Source organism: Haplochromis burtoni, unplaced genomic scaffold (assembly GCF_018398535.1).
Source record: "Haplochromis burtoni strain Fernald_Lab_line unplaced genomic scaffold, NCSU_Asbu1 Contig_987, whole genome shotgun sequence".
Classification (NCBI taxonomy): Eukaryota; Metazoa; Chordata; class Actinopteri; order Cichliformes; family Cichlidae; genus Haplochromis; species Haplochromis burtoni.
Genome location: NW_024583348.1, coordinates 49556 through 69646, shown reverse-complemented (window position 1 = coordinate 69646; position 20091 = coordinate 49556). Strand labels below are relative to the sequence as shown.

General features: G+C 39.9%; 1 protein-coding gene across 2 annotated transcripts; it reads left to right on the top strand.

The window, feature by feature from the left end:
• Positions 1 to 7850: 7850 nt before the first annotated feature.
• On the top strand, positions 7851 to 19489 carry LOC102301635 (GTPase IMAP family member 9). Of its 2 annotated transcripts, none has more exons than XM_005951606.2 (2): positions 7851 to 7971; positions 15832 to 17275. In XM_005951606.2, the coding sequence occupies exons 1-2, from the start codon at positions 7947 to 7949 to the stop codon at positions 16755 to 16757; spliced, it is 951 nt and encodes a 316-aa protein (XP_005951668.1). In that variant the 5' UTR covers positions 7851 to 7946; the 3' UTR covers positions 16758 to 17275. The 2 variants fall into 2 exon arrangements, with proteins under 2 accessions (XP_005951668.1, XP_005951669.1); XM_005951607.3 differs by lacking the exon at positions 15832 to 17275 and adding an exon at positions 17397 to 19489 and having other exon boundaries at positions 7852 to 7971.
• Positions 19490 to 20091: the final 602 nt, after the last annotated feature.

Below are 20091 nucleotides of genomic sequence, written 5' to 3'. Positions count from 1 at the left end.
TCGACTAATCGTGGCAGCCCTACTGCAGACTGAAAGACAAACTCCATGAACTGAAAACTGACCTTAAATATGAGTGTGGCAAATCCACATTGAAGAGAGATAATAATACTGATTATTTTAAAAAGTTCCTAGAATCCAAAACTAATGCACAGAAAGCCACAAGGTAGACAAACAAAGTGTACAACTTGAAACAGAACAACAGAGTAAAGAGCTGAGGAAAGCTGAGGGCTTAAATACTTGATTAGGGAGAGAGGACGCAGCTGGGAGAAACAAGACACAGGTGAATTGAATCAAACAAGTATGACCAGTGGAAGCAAAAGCAAGTGCACAAAAGACTAGACGTCAACAATATAAAGTAGTAACCAACTAAAGATAGGACACAGTAATGCAGACTTTGCACTAGGAACACAGAATGGCAGGAGAACAGCCTCAACGAGTAAAGAAATGAATAATGAACAGTATATGCAGAAAATAAAGAATAAAGTTAAAAGACAGCATGGTCTTCAAGAACCCAGAGTACGATACAAAAATGTCGTTTTATTTAAGTGAACAAAACAATGTAGACCATTTTCATTTTGTTAATAAGTTGGAAAAAAAATAAAAACTAATGACAGCATTTAAAATAAACAAAGATAAATGACATAGATGGGAACATTTGACAATGGATTTGTAACATTATCAAAACTGATTTTTCAGATATGCAGAGTAGAAGATGTGGAGATTCAAATTTTTAACTTGGGTGTGTGTTTGAAATATGAAAATATTGGTTGACATCGTTGACATACTGTTATTAAAGATAGAAATATGTATGAAACGTAGATTCAAAAGCTCTATTAACAGAACTATAACCTGTTAGAATCTGACATTTATTTCAGATGTATTCTATAACTGTTCACAGTCCCAATACTTACAGGGATGACAGTGTTTCCAAAAGTGCTCAGTCACAATTTTCAGAAGACTAACATGAAATTTTTGATTTATTTAAATATATAAACCTGTTGAAAGTAATAATTTCAATTTTTGTCTTTGTGGGATCACAGTACAAAGTATGGCCTGGAGGATATTCATCTCAAGGTGCAAGAACATTCTTAATGACTGCACACGGCGGCTGCTGATGGACAATGTTGGGTCAGATGTGCTACAGTTAGCGTTAAGGAGGTATGATCAAAGCATGATGGAAAACATCTAACATTTTAACTTGCATAAAATGTTTAAGGGGAATATGGGCTGAAAATATAACATGAATTAAGAAGTAATTTTTTGATATCTTTGAGGTTGGAGACAATGCAGAGAAGCCTTCGGTGGGCAAGAGGAAGACTGATCAGTGTAACTGCAGCAGATCAACTTCTGCGTGACTTGGCTGAATTGATTCAGGAGGTTGAACTGTCTACTCAGCATGGCCAACAAGGTAAGCACATATTGTGTCGATTCCTTGACTCATCAAAAGTGTGAAATAAATTACGACTCTGTCTTAACCTATTTTCCAAATACACCAAACGCTTATATATTTTCAGGCTCTTTTGGATACCAGGCACCAGTGGTTTTCGACAGAGGTAGAGGTAGATCCCTTTACCTTATCACTCGGGAACAGCTTTCATTCCTGAAGTCATGTGGATTCACTGCACCTCAGATGGCTGATATTTTGAATGTTTCACTTCGTACAATTCGAAGACATCTATGGTCAGTGACTTTTGAAACCAGTGTGACTTTGTGACACACACTCACTGTTTATTCAAATTAAATGGTATTGTGAAGTTGTAAAAATTTGTATATTTGAATGTGCACTAACTAGTGTGTTGTTATGGTAGTGATAAAATACTCGTGTTTTTTTGTCTTATTTCAGACAGTATCATTTCACCCGTGCATCAATGTATGCGGAACTGACTGACAGTGCCTTGGATGAACATGTGCAGGACATTGTCGCTGGCAATGAACAAATTGGTCCTGAGGCTGTCAGAGCCTCCCCGCGAGTACGTGAACTACGTGAACTACGTGAACAGCGAAGGAGGGTTCGAGCAAGCATGTTACGAATAAATCCTGGAGCAGCTGCCCTTAGAGCAGTTTTGCGGAGACCAGAACGAAGAACATATCAGGTTGCAGGTCCAAACTCATTGTGGCACATTGATGGAAATCACAAGCTGATAAGGTAACCAAGCACACTGATTTGTTGAACACCTATTTTGACCAAAGTGAAATTCAGCATTCCATCAAATATAATTGTTGAACAGTAAGACACATCCAATAGAGCCAGGCCCTGGGATGGGCAGTCCTCTAACACAGCGGTCCCCAACCCCCGGGCCTCGGACCGGTACCGGTCCGTGAGTCGTTTGGTACCGGGCCGCGAGAGTTGAGGCTCAGGTGTGAAATGTATGGTTTTCAGGGTTTTTATCGGTTTTCAGCGTTATTTTGTTATCGTTTTTATCGTTAACTCGGTTTTCCTGGGTCTTTTCACGTGTGTTATGAATAAATCTTCTTTTTTTCAGTACCGGTACTAGTTTTATTTTGTTGTATTTATCCGCAACACCTTAAAGGCCAGTCCATGAAAATATTGTCGGGCATAAACCGGTCCGTGGCGCAAAAAAGGTTGGGGACTGCTGGTCTAACACAACTGGTTATGTTTAAAGGGGAAAATGAGAGAACACAGACAGCGCAAGCAAAATACAGAGAAGAATTCAAACTTGACATGCAATAGTGCCATGTAAATCAATTAAGAGTGTGTGTTTCCATTGTTTCAATAACAGAAATAAGATTTTTCTTCTTATGGACCACGGTTTTAGGTGGAGGATAGTCATTCATGGGGCTATTGACACTTAGAGTCCCAGAGAGCAGTCATTTGGCTTTTCTACCTTTTAAGTAAAAATCATGTAGACTGAACATATAGGTCAATTTGAGGAAGTGATGTCACCAGAAATGACTGGTACATATCTTTATAGGAGGGACTTTTTTAGACACAGTGTGACAAACAAGAAGAAAACCCAAGAGACACAATGGTGGAATGCAGAGGGATTCAAATGTTTTCTTTCTCTAATGGTACTTATACTTCAATTATCAGGTAAGGATACGTGTACATTTACAAGTAGAATTTCAAACTTTTACTTGGTTGAAAGAGATGTAAACACAAAACGTTTGCCCAAGTTTAGAGTGTCTTCGTCGTCAGGGAGAAACCACTTTCAGTTTAATTAAGTGAAAAAGATTGAATTAAAAAAGATGCTATATAGTATAAGTATCATTCTATTTAGTCATTCAGGCCCCCCTCAAATAATTTCTTTGTCAAAATGAGAAATACTATTTAAAAACTGATGTATCTAAAATTATTATAATCATAATCATATTATATAATCATTTTTGCATTTGTTTCTGATTTTACCAGCAACAGAAGTTCAGGACTCTGTCCTGTCAGAGTTGGAGATAAAGTCACTTTGTCTTGTGGAAATGTGAAAGATGATCAGGAAAAATGTAACAGCACTACCTGTCTCTTCACTACATCTAGAAAGCCGAGCGCAGTGACACTGTTTGAAAATGGGAAGATGCATGCAAATGCTAAGAATAAATCACCCAGACTAAGTGTGACTGTAAACTGTTCGCTGGTGATAAATGTCACAGCTGACGATGTTGGTGATTACACCTGCAGAATGTTCAACAAATCAGGAAAACAAGAAGGTCCAGGTTTTATAAACAGACTCTTTCCTGTTAACAGTGGGTATTTCCATCATAATACTATCAGCTCAAAACGGCTCAGTTCAACATCATATTACTGTAAAAATCATAGTTACTCTGAGGACTGCCGAAAATTCTCCTTATTTTTTCTTTTCTTTTATCATCAGTGAGCGAACGTAAAGAAGGCAACATGGTGACCTTGACCTGCTCTGTGTCAATGTATGAGCAATGCTGATACACAGTCAAGTGGCTGTATGAAGATAAATCCACTGATAATAATAACAAAGGCTTGAAGACGTCACAGTCTGCCTGCTCAGCCAGTGTGACATTTACAACTTCTCATAATGTTTACACATCAAAGAATTATGATTTATTCAAGTGCCAAGTGAAAAATGATGATGATGACAATATGAAGGTATGGAAAGAGGTGAGAATTTGGTATTTGTTTTGATTCGTTTCTATTTTATTTTTTTAATTTTAAAAAATATTGCACTTCCTGTACTCCTGTGTACTGATGACTCTCTATATAAGTTAATGTTGTCATTGGGCTCTTCGTCTCAATTTGCAATCCAAGTAATTTCCATATAGAATAATCAGTATTGATATAAACTCTGCTACTGTCCTTCCAAGAAATTCAAATGTTGTATTTTGACACATTTCCTATTAAAAGTTAATGTTCTTAGTCACATCTAAGTCTTACATCATGTTGTTGCTCAACAAGAATCTCTTTACTCACAAGAAGATGATTAAACATTTCTTTGCCTGGAAAAAAACAAAACAAAAAAAAAGTATTTTATTTTTAGCCAATGAACAGAACAGAAACTGAAATTTTTTAAAATGTTGTCCTTTTCTTCAGAATGGGGGAAGGTGATTGCTGCGTTAGTGGGTGTAGTAGCACTCCTAATATGTGTAGTTGTTGTTATATCCATCCATCCATCCAGTGGAAGAAATTTAAAGGTAAGAGCCTCCACAAGATGAACCTTTTATAAATAAAAATGTCTAAGCAGCCTGAAGACTCTAAGTGGGTTTCTCTTTTTCCGAAAACAGATTGCAGACCAGGGAAATCACTGTAAGTTTTGCTTTAATTATAAGCTTGTTATAGGCTATGACTGCTAAAGACTTTTTGTATCCCAATCTGGGATAAACTAAGCACATGCGAACTTAAAATTGTATTTTATCTTTTAATGTTTTATTAAATTAAAATAAATTCAGCAATTTTTTTCTTTTAATTTATGATGATATCCAATTTCTTTTTTAAAAAGAGAAGAAGAAAACAGAAAAATGCCCTCATACTGACTCAGTCTGCTTTCACAACTATTCAGCTCTCTGTAATAGTAAAGAGTTATGCACTGCTTCCTCTCTGAAGTGTGGAATCAACCCAGCAGTCATTATGTTGTTGTCTCTGTGTCGGCTGATCCTGAAGATGCTGTTCGCTATGCCTCCATCACCTTCACCAAGAGTACTACTAAAACTTTGGTAAGCTTATTGTTATCAACTACATGGACCGGGCAGATTTATGTACACTTTGCTTTTACATAGCTGGGCCCCCTTTTTGCCTTAATTCTTAGTGGCAAACATTCCTCATGAATTTTGATTCATATTTAAATGATAGCATCACACTGTTGCTGCAGAGCCTTGATGACATCTCCCACTCCACCACATCCCAAAGGTGTACAGAAGGTACACTGAACCCAATTTCATATTCTAGAAACAAATGTGAGGTGATTTGAGCTGCATAACATGGCACATTATCCTGATGGAAGCAACTATCAAAAGATGGGTACACTAAAAAAAGAAAAAAGACATGGTCAGCAACAACAGTTTGGCTTTGGCATAAAGAAAAGGCCCAAGATCACAATATCTCTCACATCAATATACCCACCACCAGACTGAAACAGGATGGTGCCATGCTTTTGTTTAAACCAAAGTCCCTGCTTTTCAAATTTAAAAGCAGAAATTAAGACTCTTTAGAACAGGCAACATTTTTCCAATTTTCTATTTTCGTTTTGGTTACTTTGGTTTTAATAATTGGTTATTTGAGTTACTGATGCCTTTCCATCAGCTAGACGCAAACTGGCCTTTGACCTCTCACTACTGCAGCGAGAGAACGTGACACTGATGACAGCTGGGGAAACGTAATCATAAATTCTTGTTGTCAAGCGGTTACAAGAAATCCTTAGAAATTTAAGGCTGGCCCTATTTTTTTTTTTTTTTTTTTTTGACAGATTCAGTGGGACAGGTGTATGCAATGGTTCAACCAGCTCTGTGTGGAAAGCCCACATGTACAAAAAAGCTTTTCGTTGTTTGCCTTGTAAAACGTTTTCACAGTTACAGCAAGTTTGCCATGGGTACACTGAAGAGTAATTGTGTATAATCTGCCTTATAATGTTAACAATTTTATTTCTTTAATTTTGTCTGCATTTCAAGTTGAGTCTTTAACAGTTTTACGTTCATGCTGCTAGCTCAAAAAAATTGAGTAATCTTGATCCTGCAGCTTTACAATTTCATTGAAATGTATAAAGTTTTGTAGGAAGTAGACTGTGGAAGAAAAGAGCTATGGTAGAACGCTCTGTTGTAATCCATACACTGAACCATAACGTAACACCCCCCCCCCCGCACGCACAAAAGTAAAACATCACTATTTCCACGTCTCGCGGGTTGGAATGAAGGCGGAGTCAACTGGATCCGCTGTCCCTCCCTGCCCGGTGCGCGCTCCTTACGCAGGGGAATCAAATTGTGTCGGGGGTCGGAGATAACGACCTTGGTGCACCCTGCTGCCCTGCGGAGAAACATCTCCTCAGGGTCGTGGCTGCCCTCATGGCGTTATGGGCCGCGCGGTCAAATGGTCCTCTGGCAGCATTACTACTACCTCCCTCGCTGCGTCAACCAGCTGGTCCCTTCACAAATATCAGCGAAAAGGCGGGCAAGCTGAGACACACTAACAGAGGCAGCAGCCGCAGTGCCCACTCCTCCTCAGGCCGCCTTTGCCGTGGCCTGAAAGGCTCTCAGGAATGCCCGGGAGTCATCTCCCTCCCCAATTTCTCCTAAGGACTGTAAAAATTCAAACAGGCTACTTATGGACGGCTGTTTACATAAGGCGTGAGCAAAGGAGGGGCTGACGTTACTGAAAATACACGGTGTCCTGACTATTAGGTCAAATCTGTGAATTACATCTGTCTGACTTTAAACTGTTCAAATTCAGCAGCTGAACTGATGTAGTGAAGATTTGTTTTTTACTTACTGTAACTTTAAATACTGAGGAAAACAAGAAAATGGAAAACAGGTGTACAACAGCTCACCTGCTGCACCTACTAAAAACCCCAAGGGAAAAGGCGCCAGAGAGCGAAGGAGAGCAGAAACTTCAAAGATAAAGGAGGGTGGAGAGGGAAGGGCACGGGCTGTTAAGTATTTACTTTGCCTTTATTTTTATCTGTTTAAATATAGAGTGATATACTTTCATTGTGAATAGAGTTAATTAATACTCGTCTCACACCACGCTTGCTGAGGTGTTTTATGATATCACTACATCTATTTTATTTCACATATATCATCTCTAAACACTGTAATATCTCCCCCAAGTCAGATTTGGAAAATGGATTTCTCGTTTACAGAATCTTTTGTCTATTCTGTTCCTGTGTGTGAATAAATAACCTTTGACTGACTAATAGATGAAGAAGCCTAAATAAATCACAGGGGGTGATCATCAATACTAAGTCGGATTCAGAGAAACGAGTGACTTTTTTGAGTCTCTTTTTTTTTTCTTTTTTTTTGCCTGTCCCGTTTGGCTCTTTTGCCATCAGAATTATTGTCTAAAAGCAAAGGAAGATGCCCAACGGATTTACTTTACCAAATTGACCATCCCAGCCTTGCCGTAATGGTCCATTTGATTCACCTTTTATTGTTTATTTTATTTTCACTTGCTGAATACGGGACAGACTTGACTGGGGGAAAGAAGGGGAGAAAGAAAGAGAAAAAGAAAAACAGCTGAGAAGAGGGACGGGGGAGAAGGGCAAAAAACAAAAACCAACAGAATAAGCAGAGAGAAAGAAAACATCATAGCACCGAAAAAAGACTTTTTTGAGTCTCTGATTTCCTACACTGCCATACCGGGATTTGGAGGGCAGCTAAGTTATTTACTCCACCTCTTGTTTGTGTCATTTGAGGGAGGAGTTTACGGTCAGACTATATTACAGCTCTTTCAGTGAAACGAAACTATTCAATGTCATCCCCAGAAAGTGAACACACTCGATCAACTGCTTAGGAAAAAACAAACAACAAAAAACAAAAACATGGCTGGCAAACCTGCATTGGAAGGTGAGTACTTTTATCACTTTCACTCTCATTTAAAATTAATTTCTATAAATAAATATCTCAGAATTAAAGCATGGGGCGATCTCTATTTTATTAGTTTTCTTTAAGAAAAGAAGTATCCAAGGTTTCAAAAAAAAAAAGAGAGAGAGAGAGAAAACGGCAAGGTTAAAATTAAATCATAAAAGGTATGTCTCCATTGTTTTTAAGACTTCAGTCCAGGCTATTACTTTTCAGTCTAGCTTCACTAATGGCAGTTGCCCTTAACAAAATGGCTGCAGGTTGAATGTCGTTTCCAGAATCTCAGAGTGAATACTCGGTGTGTGGCATGCAAATAGCGCGTGAACTTGGTCTCTGTGTGGCCATTTACTAGAGATTTTAAAAAGAAGAAAAAAAGAAAAAGAAAAAAAAAACCCTTTACTAGAATTTCTGATTTACATGTCTCACATGGTCCTCTTTTAATTTTTTTTTTAAGTTTGTTATGCCCATTATATCTTTGGACAGTTAGCCACCAAATAACCCACCTGTTTTGAATGCAGTTTGTTAGACCTAGAGCTATCAGCACAGGCACCTTAGAGCCACTGATAGTAGGTTGGACCTGATGGAGGGATGCTCTGTTGTGAGTTGGAGTGTTTCAACTGTGAATTATTTTGAAAGGTTCCAGTAAAGACTAGACTGATTTGTTTGTTACACTGGAATGATATATAAAATAGAGTTTAGGATGCAGCTGAAATGAATATTAAAAACACATAACTTGATCATTTCTGAAGACAACTTTACATCAGTCTTCAGAATATCCACAAACAGCACTAAAATCCTATATCATAACATTCTTAATAACAGTTTTAGTTAAAAATGAGCTGCTAAAACAAGTATAACATGTGTTCTAAAAAATAAAACACTGAAACAAACTAAACAACACAAGTTGGACACCACATGAAACAAAATATGTCTCACGTTTTACTTTGTCTGAGACGTGGGACGTGAAAACAACATGTGGGGACTCACATGTTCTCAGCAGGTTTTTGTATAATAGCTCATTGTTGAATGAAAGGCTTTATTGGCCACATGCAGGTTGCCCCGCAGTGGAATAGAAACCCCCCCCCCCCACATGGGAATACAGGTCAGAGATCGGCAGCGTTACAGAAAAACACTGAAAAAGTACACAACAGTAGTAATACGATGGCACTAGTCCAATATGGCGGCCAACCAAACCGGTTTGACCGGTTTCGTGTGTGTGCACATGCGCGTTCAGGTGTGTTGAGGGTACGCGAGTTCATGTGTGGAAACACCACAGGGTGTCAGAGGGGTTATATGAGTTTATGTGTTTTTAACTGGGTTTTAATTTAATCAAACCATAGGGTTTTTTAATTAAACTATTTTTATCACTTAGGTGTATCGCAACATTCAGTTATGCAGACATATATGTTCTTAAAAGCAATTCTTTGTTTTGCGGGTGGAGTAGAAGCTGTTTTGGTTCACAGTGCACCTTAACAAAGAGGGGATGCTTTTTATTTACATCTAGTCAAAAGTGTTGCCACTTCTTTACTATGTCAGCAAACTTTCTGAACAGGAAAGGTATCGTAGATTTAAAGACACATCTTCATTGTTCAGAAAGTTTGCTGACATAGTAAAGAAGTGGCTAGGGAACTCAGTAATTATGAGTAGCCACAGCTTAGGGACACTTTCTCAAATAAAGAGGATTTCATCATCTGCGGTTGGTGAAAAAAAGTGCCACATTAAAAACAAATTAGCAGATCCACAAAGTATGGATACAGACTCTTTTCAACTATAGAGGTAGATGTACGCTTCATGTACTTGTCAACATACATTTCAAAGGCTTGCATTAGAGTGCATTGGTGCACACTTGGGCATCTTTTATTTAACATGGTTATACCACTGTGAATTTTGCTATATAAATATACTCAAAAGTCTATCATATGTTTGACATCCAGCAAAAAATTCAAAAAAATATATTTTTAAATCAGTAACTTAGCAAATGAAATGTTTTTTGGACAACAAATGAGTCACGTTTTAAAAACAGTTTAAATAATCTGCGCTGCCAGACAGACATTTATGAAGCGCTGGCTATAACACACATGCTTACCGTGTGAAAGGACCGCGGATGTCTTGGAGCAGAGAACCTCGTTGTATTGTCGCTTTTCTCTTATGCATAAGCAACGCTGGCTGGTCATAAACGCTCTGTGTGGGTAGAAAATGGTCTGCACCGGCGCTGGTCCTGACGCGAAATGGCAAGGGTCTCACGCTCTCAGGAAGGCTTAATATAGGACCGGGTGCTTCCAAAAACAATAGATGGGGTGCCTATAAGTCTGGGGGGGGGGAAGCCATACACCTGCAGGGCATCACCTTGCTGTGCAAGTTTAAAACAATGAGGGTGGGGCACGCAGTTGCTGAGATCCGGTGTAACTGGCCAAGATAGGCCTAAGGGGCCGCTGTTGCTGGCTACTTCAGAAAATAGGCGAGACCTTGCTCGACTGGTACATCTGCGGGGCTTTTACCTTGTCGAGGAATTACAAAAAGAGCCAATACCGGCCACTTTAAACAATAGGTTGGGTCCCGGCCTTGCTCGACTGGTACACCTGTCGGCTTTTACCTTTTCCTAAGGAATCCCAAAAATTAAATGACACCCGCGGTGGGCTTTTGTAATCCTGAACAAATTCAAACAATTAGCCAGCTGTTGAAAATACGGAGCAGGTCTGAGCTACTGGTTTTAGAAGTATCACTGCAGCGTTTATTTTCTAAAGAGCTGAATGTTATTTGCGACCATCTATTGTGTTAAAAACTACTCTGAAACCATGAAACCCCTTACAGAAGAAATGCCCATTTGATCTGTTTTTAAATAAATAAAATGCTTGCATCACTTCAAGGTGTGACATCCGAATCACAAAATGAGTGTGATTAAAACACGATTAGTTTGAAAAGAGCGATACTGGTTGTTTTGGGGGGAAAGGTGACATCGTGTGCAACGTGTTTTAGAAGTAGCCCAATAGCATTTATTTTCTAAAGGACTGAATGTTAGGCTATTTGTGACCATTTACTGTGTTAAAAAGTAGCTGGCTTTGTCTCCCTCTTAGTTCAACATTCCGAAATCCCGATTTTTAAATAAAATGATCGCATCAACCCTGGAAAGATGCGTAAAAACTAGTTAAATTAAAACTAGGGGTTTGATTAAATGAAACGCTTGTGAACATGCTGACATTACCCATTCAGAAGAAATTCCCATTTGTGCCGTTTTTAAAATAAAATGCTTGCATCACTGCAAGCTGAGATATTGTCAGAATCACAAAATTAGTGTGACTAAAATACTATTACCAACACTTTTGACTAGATGTAATAAAAAGCATCCCCTCTTTGTTAAGGTGCACTGTGAACAAAAACAGCTTCTACTCCACCCGCAAAACAAAGAATTGCTTTTAAGAACATATATGTCTGCATAACTGAATGTTGCGATACACCTAAGTGATAAAAATAGTTTAATTAAAAAACCCTATGGTTTGATTAAATTAAAACCCAGTTAAAAACACATAAACTCATATAACCCCTCTGACACCCTGTGGTGTTTCCACACATGAACTCGCGTACCCTCAACACACCTGAACGCGCATGTGCACACACACGAAACCAGTCAAACCGGTTTGGTTGGCCGCCATATTGGACTAGTGCCATCGTATTACTACTGTTGTGTACTTTTTCAGTGTTTTTCTGTAACGCTGCCGATCTCTGACCTGTATTCCCATGTGGGGGGGGGGGGTTTCTATTCCACTGCGGGGCAACCTGCATGTGGCCAATAAAGCCTTTCATTCAACAATGAGCTATTATACAAAAACCTGCTGAGAACATGTGAGTCCCCACATGTTGTTTTCACGTCCCACGTCTCAGACAAAGTAAAACGTGAGACACATTTTGTTTCATGTGGTGTCCAACTTGTGTTGTTTAGTTTGTTTCAGTGTTTTATTGCACAGAGAGCACATAAATGTCCACAGTACAACATTGGAGCACGTGACAAGCCACAAGGTTGGGTAGGGGGTGAGGAGTAATCCGAAGGAAACACAGCAGTCATCCTGCACAGCGTTACCATTCCAGCGCGGCACACAGACCCACCGTCTTCCCCCACAGGAAACAAGCATCAAAGGCGTTTGGAAAGGGAGGGAGATGAGTGCGTGCTTATCAGTGTAAATGTATGTGTGTGCGTGTCCAGAGTTCAGCTGAGACAGTGTCCTCCGCCCTATCAGGCTAAGTAAACAGTCTGCCAGCCAACCCAGGTGGCCTTGCATGGAATGGGAAGAATAGTCAACTCACAGTTGTTATCTGGGAGTTTTTGTTCGGCTCCAGCCTTGGGGCCGCAGCTGGCGCCGTGGTGTCCGCATGTTGATGTTGTTGATTTTTCTTTTATGCGAGCAGCTCAGGAGAATTTCAAAGCTGTTCTTTAACACTCCGACACTGGTCTCTCAATCTCCCGTTGGAGAACCGCGAGCCTCCCCATAATGGTATCAAACTTCCGTTCCGTGGTGTTGTCATGCTTTTGATTCTGAGACCCCACAACTGCAGTGAGCCGTTCTGCGATGTGATCCAACTTTCGCTCAAGGGTCTCATTTTGAGCAGGCCTCTCTTTGATGTATCCCAATATATGCTCAATGGTGTTATTTTGAGTCTTCACGGCAGCTGTAAGCATCTCCAAGGTGTTAACCATGCTGCATTTGTTGTGAGAAGTCGCGCCTCGTCCCATCGTTTCAATTCCAGCAGGCAGCCTTGGGGGGGATTTGAACAGCCGGTTCTGCTCTCTTAATTCTCCGATAAGCCAGGGCCAAGCCAGCTCCGATCAGATATCTTCAGCGTCCTCGATCGACAGTCCCGCCAGGCACACGATCCTCCATTTCTGCCACCCGTCCATCGTGTATCTGGCAGGGAAAGTCCCTCCAGGGCTCTCCCGTGCCCAGACTTCTTGTTGAGAAAAGGGTGTCAATAGCATTCAGAGACCAGTTGATCAAATCCATAATTCTCTTTTAGGTTTTAGAGAACGACAGTGAGAAACTGTTCCAGAGAAAGTATTACACACGAGACAGGACAAGGACACAAGAGGCTAAGCAGGGAAGATAAGGGGAAGGAGGAGAGGAGAAAAGTGCAACCGCCTTCGCCAAGAGCCAAGAGAGAAAAAAAAAAGTGCTTTTTGTGGCCTTGTGTAACCACAGGGATAAAAAGAAACCGATCTGGTTTTCATATTCAGTGCACAGCAATCCAGGAAAAAATCTGTTCTGGGGGGAAAAAAAGAGCAAACAAAGTCATGTCACTCTGAGCTCTACCCAAAATATTTGAATCTTTGTGTCTAATTCAAACCTTACTGTCTGGGTTTTTTTTTTTTGCTTGTTTTCTCTTTTTTCTTTCTCAACAGGTGATCCAGGTGATTGACATATGTATTTTTTGTCTGTTTGTTTTGTTTGTTTTTGTTTTTTGCCCTTTATCACAGTTCCTCTTCAACGCTGTTTTTGTTTCCCTCTTTCTTTCTCCCTTTTCTTTTCCCCAGTCAAGTCTGTCCCGTATTTAGCAAGTGAAAATAAAATAAAATAAACAATAAAAGGTGAATCAAATAGACCAATACGGCAAGGCTGGGATGGTCCATTTGGTAAAGTAAATCCGTTGGGCATCTTCCTTTGCTTTTAGACAATAATTCTGATGCCAAAAGAACCAAACGGGACAGGCAAAAAACCCAATAAATAATAATAATTCAAACCTCAGCTTCAGAGCATTTCCTCCATCTGTCTGACACATTTTTTTAGTCTAACTACTGAAACTGCAAAAACTCCTGCTGTTTACATGAACCAGTTATAGTTACTGTACAGTGTTTTTTTGTTTGGTTTTTTTTTTTTTTTTGGGGGGGGGGGGGGGTTGCATAAAAAATATTAATTATAATGTTTAAAAAAAAAACTAATGAAAAACTTGCTAAATCTCCTCTCTCAATACCAAATTGCTTATTCTGCCGTTAACTCTAGTTTTGAGCTTCTGGTACTTCAGGTGACGATAATCATTCATAAGACTAGTGCCTGTGCCATTGGGCAGTTTCAAGCTGCATCACTATTTGGAGTAAGTCCTACTACCATCTCCAAATTGAAGGCTATGTCAGAGACAGGCCGTGAAGTGGACATCCCAAGAAGACAACACCACAAGAAGATCACCCTGTCAGCACTTAGGAACCATAGGCAGAGTTCTACAGATTTGTAGTCAGGGTTTGCAGGATGATATGCCAACTTTTGTTTTGAAAATGGTGACATGATAGAAAGTGCACAGGATGGGTACTGGGGATCCTGCTTTCCTCAGTTTACAGAAGAAGTAGAGGCATTGCTGTGCTTTCTTGGCCAGTGATGCAGTGTTGCATGTTCAGGAGAGGTCCTGTGTAATGTGCACACCCAGAAGTTTTTGCGCTGCTCACCTTCTCCACAGCAGCACCATTTATTTTGAGTAACCAACTGATTCACCTTCTTCCTGTAGTTTATCTCATCAGTGTTACTAATAAGACCCACCACAGTTGTATTATCTGCCAACCTAATGAGGAGGTTATTGCTGTAGTGCAAGGTGGAGCCAAGAATCAACATTGTGTAGACAGTGGCGTGTCCAGCGGGGTGGCCTGGGGGGGTCACAGGCTCCGTGGGATGTTCAAGGCTTGGGAAATCTTTGGGAAATCTTTTTGTAGCCTAAGCTTTAAATTTCTCAATCACTTTATCCCTGATCTGTCTGGTGTGTTCTTTGGACTTCATGGTCTTGTTGCTCCCAATATTCTCTTAGACAACCTCTGAGGCCGTCACAGAGCAGCTGTATTTGTACTGACATTAGATTACACACAGGTGCACTCTATTTAGTCATCAGGCAATGCCTATGGGCAACTGACTGCACTCAGACCAAAGGGGGATGAATAATTACGCACACCCCACTTTGCAGTTATTTATTTGTAAAAAATGTTTGGAATCATGTATGATTTTCGTTCCACTTCTCACGTGTACACCACTTTGTGTTGGTCTTTCATGTAGAATTCCAATAAAATTGATTCATGTTTGTGGCTGTAATGTGACAAAATGTGGAAAAGTTCAAGGGGCCAAATACTTTTGCAAGCCACTGTAGATGTTTTAAGGCTGTAAAACCCCTCACTACACACTTTATACACTTTTCTCAGACAGGCACTTTTCTCTCTTGTTTAAACACCCTCGAAGTTCAAGCCTTCGTAGAAAAATAAGTCCAGTATTATGGAATGAAACCAAAGACTAAACCCTGTTTTCAGGTGCAGGACATGGGAATAGAGCAGCTGCGAGAGAATTCAATATTAATGAATCAATGGGACAGAAGTAGACGAAGCAAGAAGAACGAGTTGAGTAAAGTTTGACTTATCTGACTCTTTTGTTTCGTTTAATGCGCCTCATAACCTGGTGTGCCTTATGGTCCGAAAAATACGGTAACTTTTAGCTTCCTTTAGCATGTCAAAAGATCCAACTTTTTGTGCGTTGGTTAGCATCTTCCTCTGCCTTTTGAGTGCTACCGCAGGTGCCTTTGACGGTACAGCACTTCAGAGTCACACTGCTAGCGATCGAAGATTTATGTAAATTTGACAAGCTGAACTCATTCTGTACTGTACAGGAGACATGGCACTAGGAGACTGATTGACAGTTGTTTACAGCCAATCAGGATGCCGAACACATTTGTGTGGGGGGGAAAAGAAAAGAAAAAGCATGCAAAATTGCAAAAAAAAAAATCAGCGAAAGAGCAAGACCTTGAAAGGTAAACCCTGTTATGGCGAGGGACCACTGTAGATAAAATAAACTGATGGGGGTAAACAGGTAACATCATTGTGTTCTCTCACAGATCTCAGGATTGTACTTGTTGGGAAAACTGGAGTTGGGAAGAGTGCAGCAGGAAACACCATCTTAGGAAGAGATGCTTTTAAATCTGAGCTGACTTCTTCCTCAGTGACAGAAGTGTGTGAGAAAAAGATGGGAGAGTTTGGTGGCCTTAAACTGGCTGTAATTGATACACCAGGACTGGGTGACACAAAACAATCTGAAGAGCAGGTGAGGAGAGAGATTGCTCGATGCATGTCCTTTGCTGCTCCTGGGCCACATGTTTTTTTGGTTGTGCTCCAGCCAACCAGATTCACAAAAGAAGAACAAAAATCAGTGAAAATCATTCAGACAATATTTGGAAAAGAGGCATCACGTTACACCATGGTACTGTTTACCCATGGAGATGAGCTGAAGAAAAGACATTCCTCCATAGAAAAATTAATTAATGAGAATCCAGATCTCCGCCGCTTCATCAGTCAGTGTCACAGAAATCATCATGTTTTTGACAATGATGACAGAGATCCCTCTCAGCTTAAAGAGCTGCTGCTGAAGATCAGTGCAATGATTCAACTAAATGGAGGAGGCTTCTACACCAACGAAATGTTCCAAGAGGCCGAGAGAGCCATAAAACAAAAGATTAAAGAACTTCTGGAAAAATATCCAGACATGAATCTTGAAGAAGCAAGAAGAAAGGCAGAGGAAGACAACTCCTTTATTCAGGCTGTTCTAAAGGGTGTTGTTATTGGAGCTACTGCTGGAGGTCTAGGTTTAGCTGCTGCTGGTGCAGCCGCTGCTGGAGTTGCTGCTGCTGGAGCTGCTGCTGGAGCGGCTGTTGGAGTTGGAGTTGGAGCTGCTTTTGGAGCTGCTGTTGCAGCTGCATATGCCGGGGTTCCCAAACAAGATATATATTTCAGAGTGAAAGATGAAACAGGATGCAACATACAGTAAAACACAAAGGATTGCAGTAATTAGTTAGATCATTCCAGCCCTATGAAAAATTTAGATAAACTTTAAACTATATTTCATAAATATTGTTTATTTTTCCTGTTCTGTCACCACATTATCTTTATCATAAGGCTGATTGCTGCTCAGATACAGATATAGATTAGCATCTTGTTTCATTAATTATTTTTATGATTTTTTTGTCTGCAGCCCTTGACATGTCCTTATGTTGTATGTCAGTAGAACACATTATCCACACTGAACCTTTTAATTATGTTCCTATATTCAAAAGCAATAACTGATTGATAACTCTGTGTGTGTGTGTGTGTGTGTGTGTGTGTGTGTGTGTGTGTGTGTGTGTGTGTGTGTGTGTGACTTTGTTTGCCACTGATGGACTCAAAGGTGATCAAAGCAAACAGGCTGGAACAGGCTGGACGTTTGGTCAAATGTGCCCCTCTGGATTATTAAGTCTAAAAAATGTTAAAGTGATCCTTTTAAAATAAATTACATCAAGAGAAAAAGCACATGCTGTCTGAAATGCTTTTTATTGTTATCTGCTGTTTATAAAATGAGCTATTATGTACACAGGTGGTGAGCATACTGATACACTGGTGTAACGCCACCTGATGACCTGTGTTGTTTCAGGCTCACGCCTCAGGGTGGTGCTGGTGGGGCAGGAGAGAGTGGGGAAGAGTTCAGCGGGAAACACCATCCTGGGAAAGAAGGCATTTGACTGTAAGATCAGTTCCAGCCCAGTGACTCTGTGTAGTCAGAAAGTAGAAGCTGATGTTCAGGGTCGCAGAATCTCTGTGGTCGACACTCCTGGACTCTTCAGCACTCGGTTGTCTATAAACATGGTGAAAGCAGAGATGTTAAAAGCACTCAAGCTGAGCTTTCCAGGTCCTCACGTTTTCCTCCTCGTCCTCCAGCTCGGAAGATTCACCAAACAAGAGCAGGAAGGGCTGAAAAGCCTGCAGACAATGCTGAGTCCTGACGTTTCCAAACACACCATGGTCCTGTTCACATATGGAGACCGACTGAAAAACACCATCGACATAGAGAAGTTTGTCAGCAATGACAACAACCTGAAGGAACTGCTTAAAAACTGCTGTGGTCTGTACCACGTGTTCAACAATGAAGAGATGGATGAGAGGCTCCAAGTCCACGAGCTGCTAGACAAAATAGACTCCATTACAGATGGAGGACATTTGTACTATCAGGGAAGCTTTGAGTCAGAGAGATCGATCAGGATTTTCTATGTGTATTGCTGGGGTTTAACGCTCCGGGTTCTTAGACAAGTTAATTACATGGGAATATTTAACATCATCCGTTTCATCTTCACATGGTGGGAGACACATTTCGAGTGAGATAAAACTGTAAAATGAGGCAGAGGAGAGAAAGAACACAGGATGACGGCTGAGAAACAAAGGACAAAAACAGGAGTATGTGACAGGAGCAATGTTTTCATCAGTCCTTGATATCCAGAGGTCACACATCCACAGATTTTGTTAAGCATATATCTAGATTAGGATCATAGCTGGGTGGAGTCTATTCCAAGTGACAGAGGTGTTGATGAAATCTGAAATAAACTGAGATAGACACAACCAGGTTGTCTTGATGAGTTGTATTTACCTTTGGGTCAAGCAACAGCACTGAGAGATTAACAGTAGTCTGCATGTTTTTGACAAAGAGAGACTGTAAGCCTAGATTAAAAAAGAAAAAAGAAAGAAACAATTTATCTCTCAGAATCCCGGGTAATGACAGATATCTTGTACACAGACATGTGGTACATCTGTAAGATTACTGTCGCCAAGTAAGAGTAAGAAAACAGGTAAGAATAACCATTTAAAATCATCTAAATGACATTTTTGAAGAAATGTACTGTTTTTCTATTTTGATATCTACTTTTTCCTAAACTGATTTTTGTTCGTGTATTCATGTCACTCCTTTATATGCAATGTTTTATGTTGCTTGTATCTATGTAAGTGGAAGTAGCTTCAAACTGATATTAATAAGTAGCTCTTAATATCATTGCAATACAGGATTAGCCAATATTCATTATTAAGGAAGAAGATGCAGATCAATAAAACAGTAATTTGATGATGTAGCCCGAGTTGTGACCTGTGCTGCCTCTTTTCCCCCTCTTATGTTAATTTGTTTTAAACAGAACATAAATCAGCAAACAGATTTCTCTTGTTTGTGTTATATTGTTTGCATGAACTGAAGAAGCATCTTAGATGAGAGTTGAAACATCTTTAAGGAATTTTACATCCAGTCGCTTTATTTCCAAGCTCCTTAGACTCTTGTTTACATTCTTTACCAGACTGGTGGATGTTTATCATTGTGGCTGTGGGTTTAGCACTCCTAATAGCTGTTGTGGTCATCATCATCATATACAAAAGAGTTAAGTGTCAGAATATTACCAAGCAGGATGGATTAACTTGAATTTTGTTTGTGGAAGCAAAAGTCCTTGTCTTGTCTTGTCTTGTCTTGTCAGGGAAACCAGCAAAAATGGATACAAACACTGTGAGTTTTTAAAATAGACTTATTAAATATTTATTACATTCTTTCTTTGTGGACCAAGTGCATGATAACTTGACCTTTAATGCACTTATTTTCTAAAGTGACTTGGACAAGGTTGTCTACAAAATGAATCTCGTATTTGTTGATGAGCTTATTGGGCTTTGAATATTAGTGTACACACATAATGTAATGTGCAAATAAAGAAATAAACAGTGTTGAATAGTCTCATCAGGATGCTTTCAGAAAGAAAAGTTTCAGGGATCACTAAACAGGCAACACTCAAATGCAGGACTCGATCATAGAAGTTCAGGCCATTTATTTACATTAAATTAGAGTTCAAATAGAAGATCAACATTAGAGAAGTTCTTGGTTTCTACAAGTTAGTGTTTTCCACAAGTCCACACAGATTCTCTTCTAAGAACACAAACCAGCCCACTGCTCTCCAGCAGAGAAACGAGCAGAGCAATCCAGCAAAGATGGAACAACTCCCTTTTAAATAAAAATAGAAGTGGAACATAAAATGAGGAAGTGACTAATGAAGTGAAATGTTGGCTTTTTCTAAGTAGAAGCACTATTTTAGTCTTACTAACCGTAAGAATGATCGTAGCCTGAAGACTAATTTCTGGGGGGGGGATGCATCTGCCTATGGCCCAGTGGCTGACAGCGTGGACAACAACTTGCTCCTGAACACCGTAAAGACCAAGGAACTTGTTGTGAACTTCAGGAAGAAGGCAGATGACATCCTGCCAGTCACCATCAACAGGGTCTGTATGGCAAGAGTCTCAGACTTCTGCTTCTTGGGAGTCAACAGTAGGAA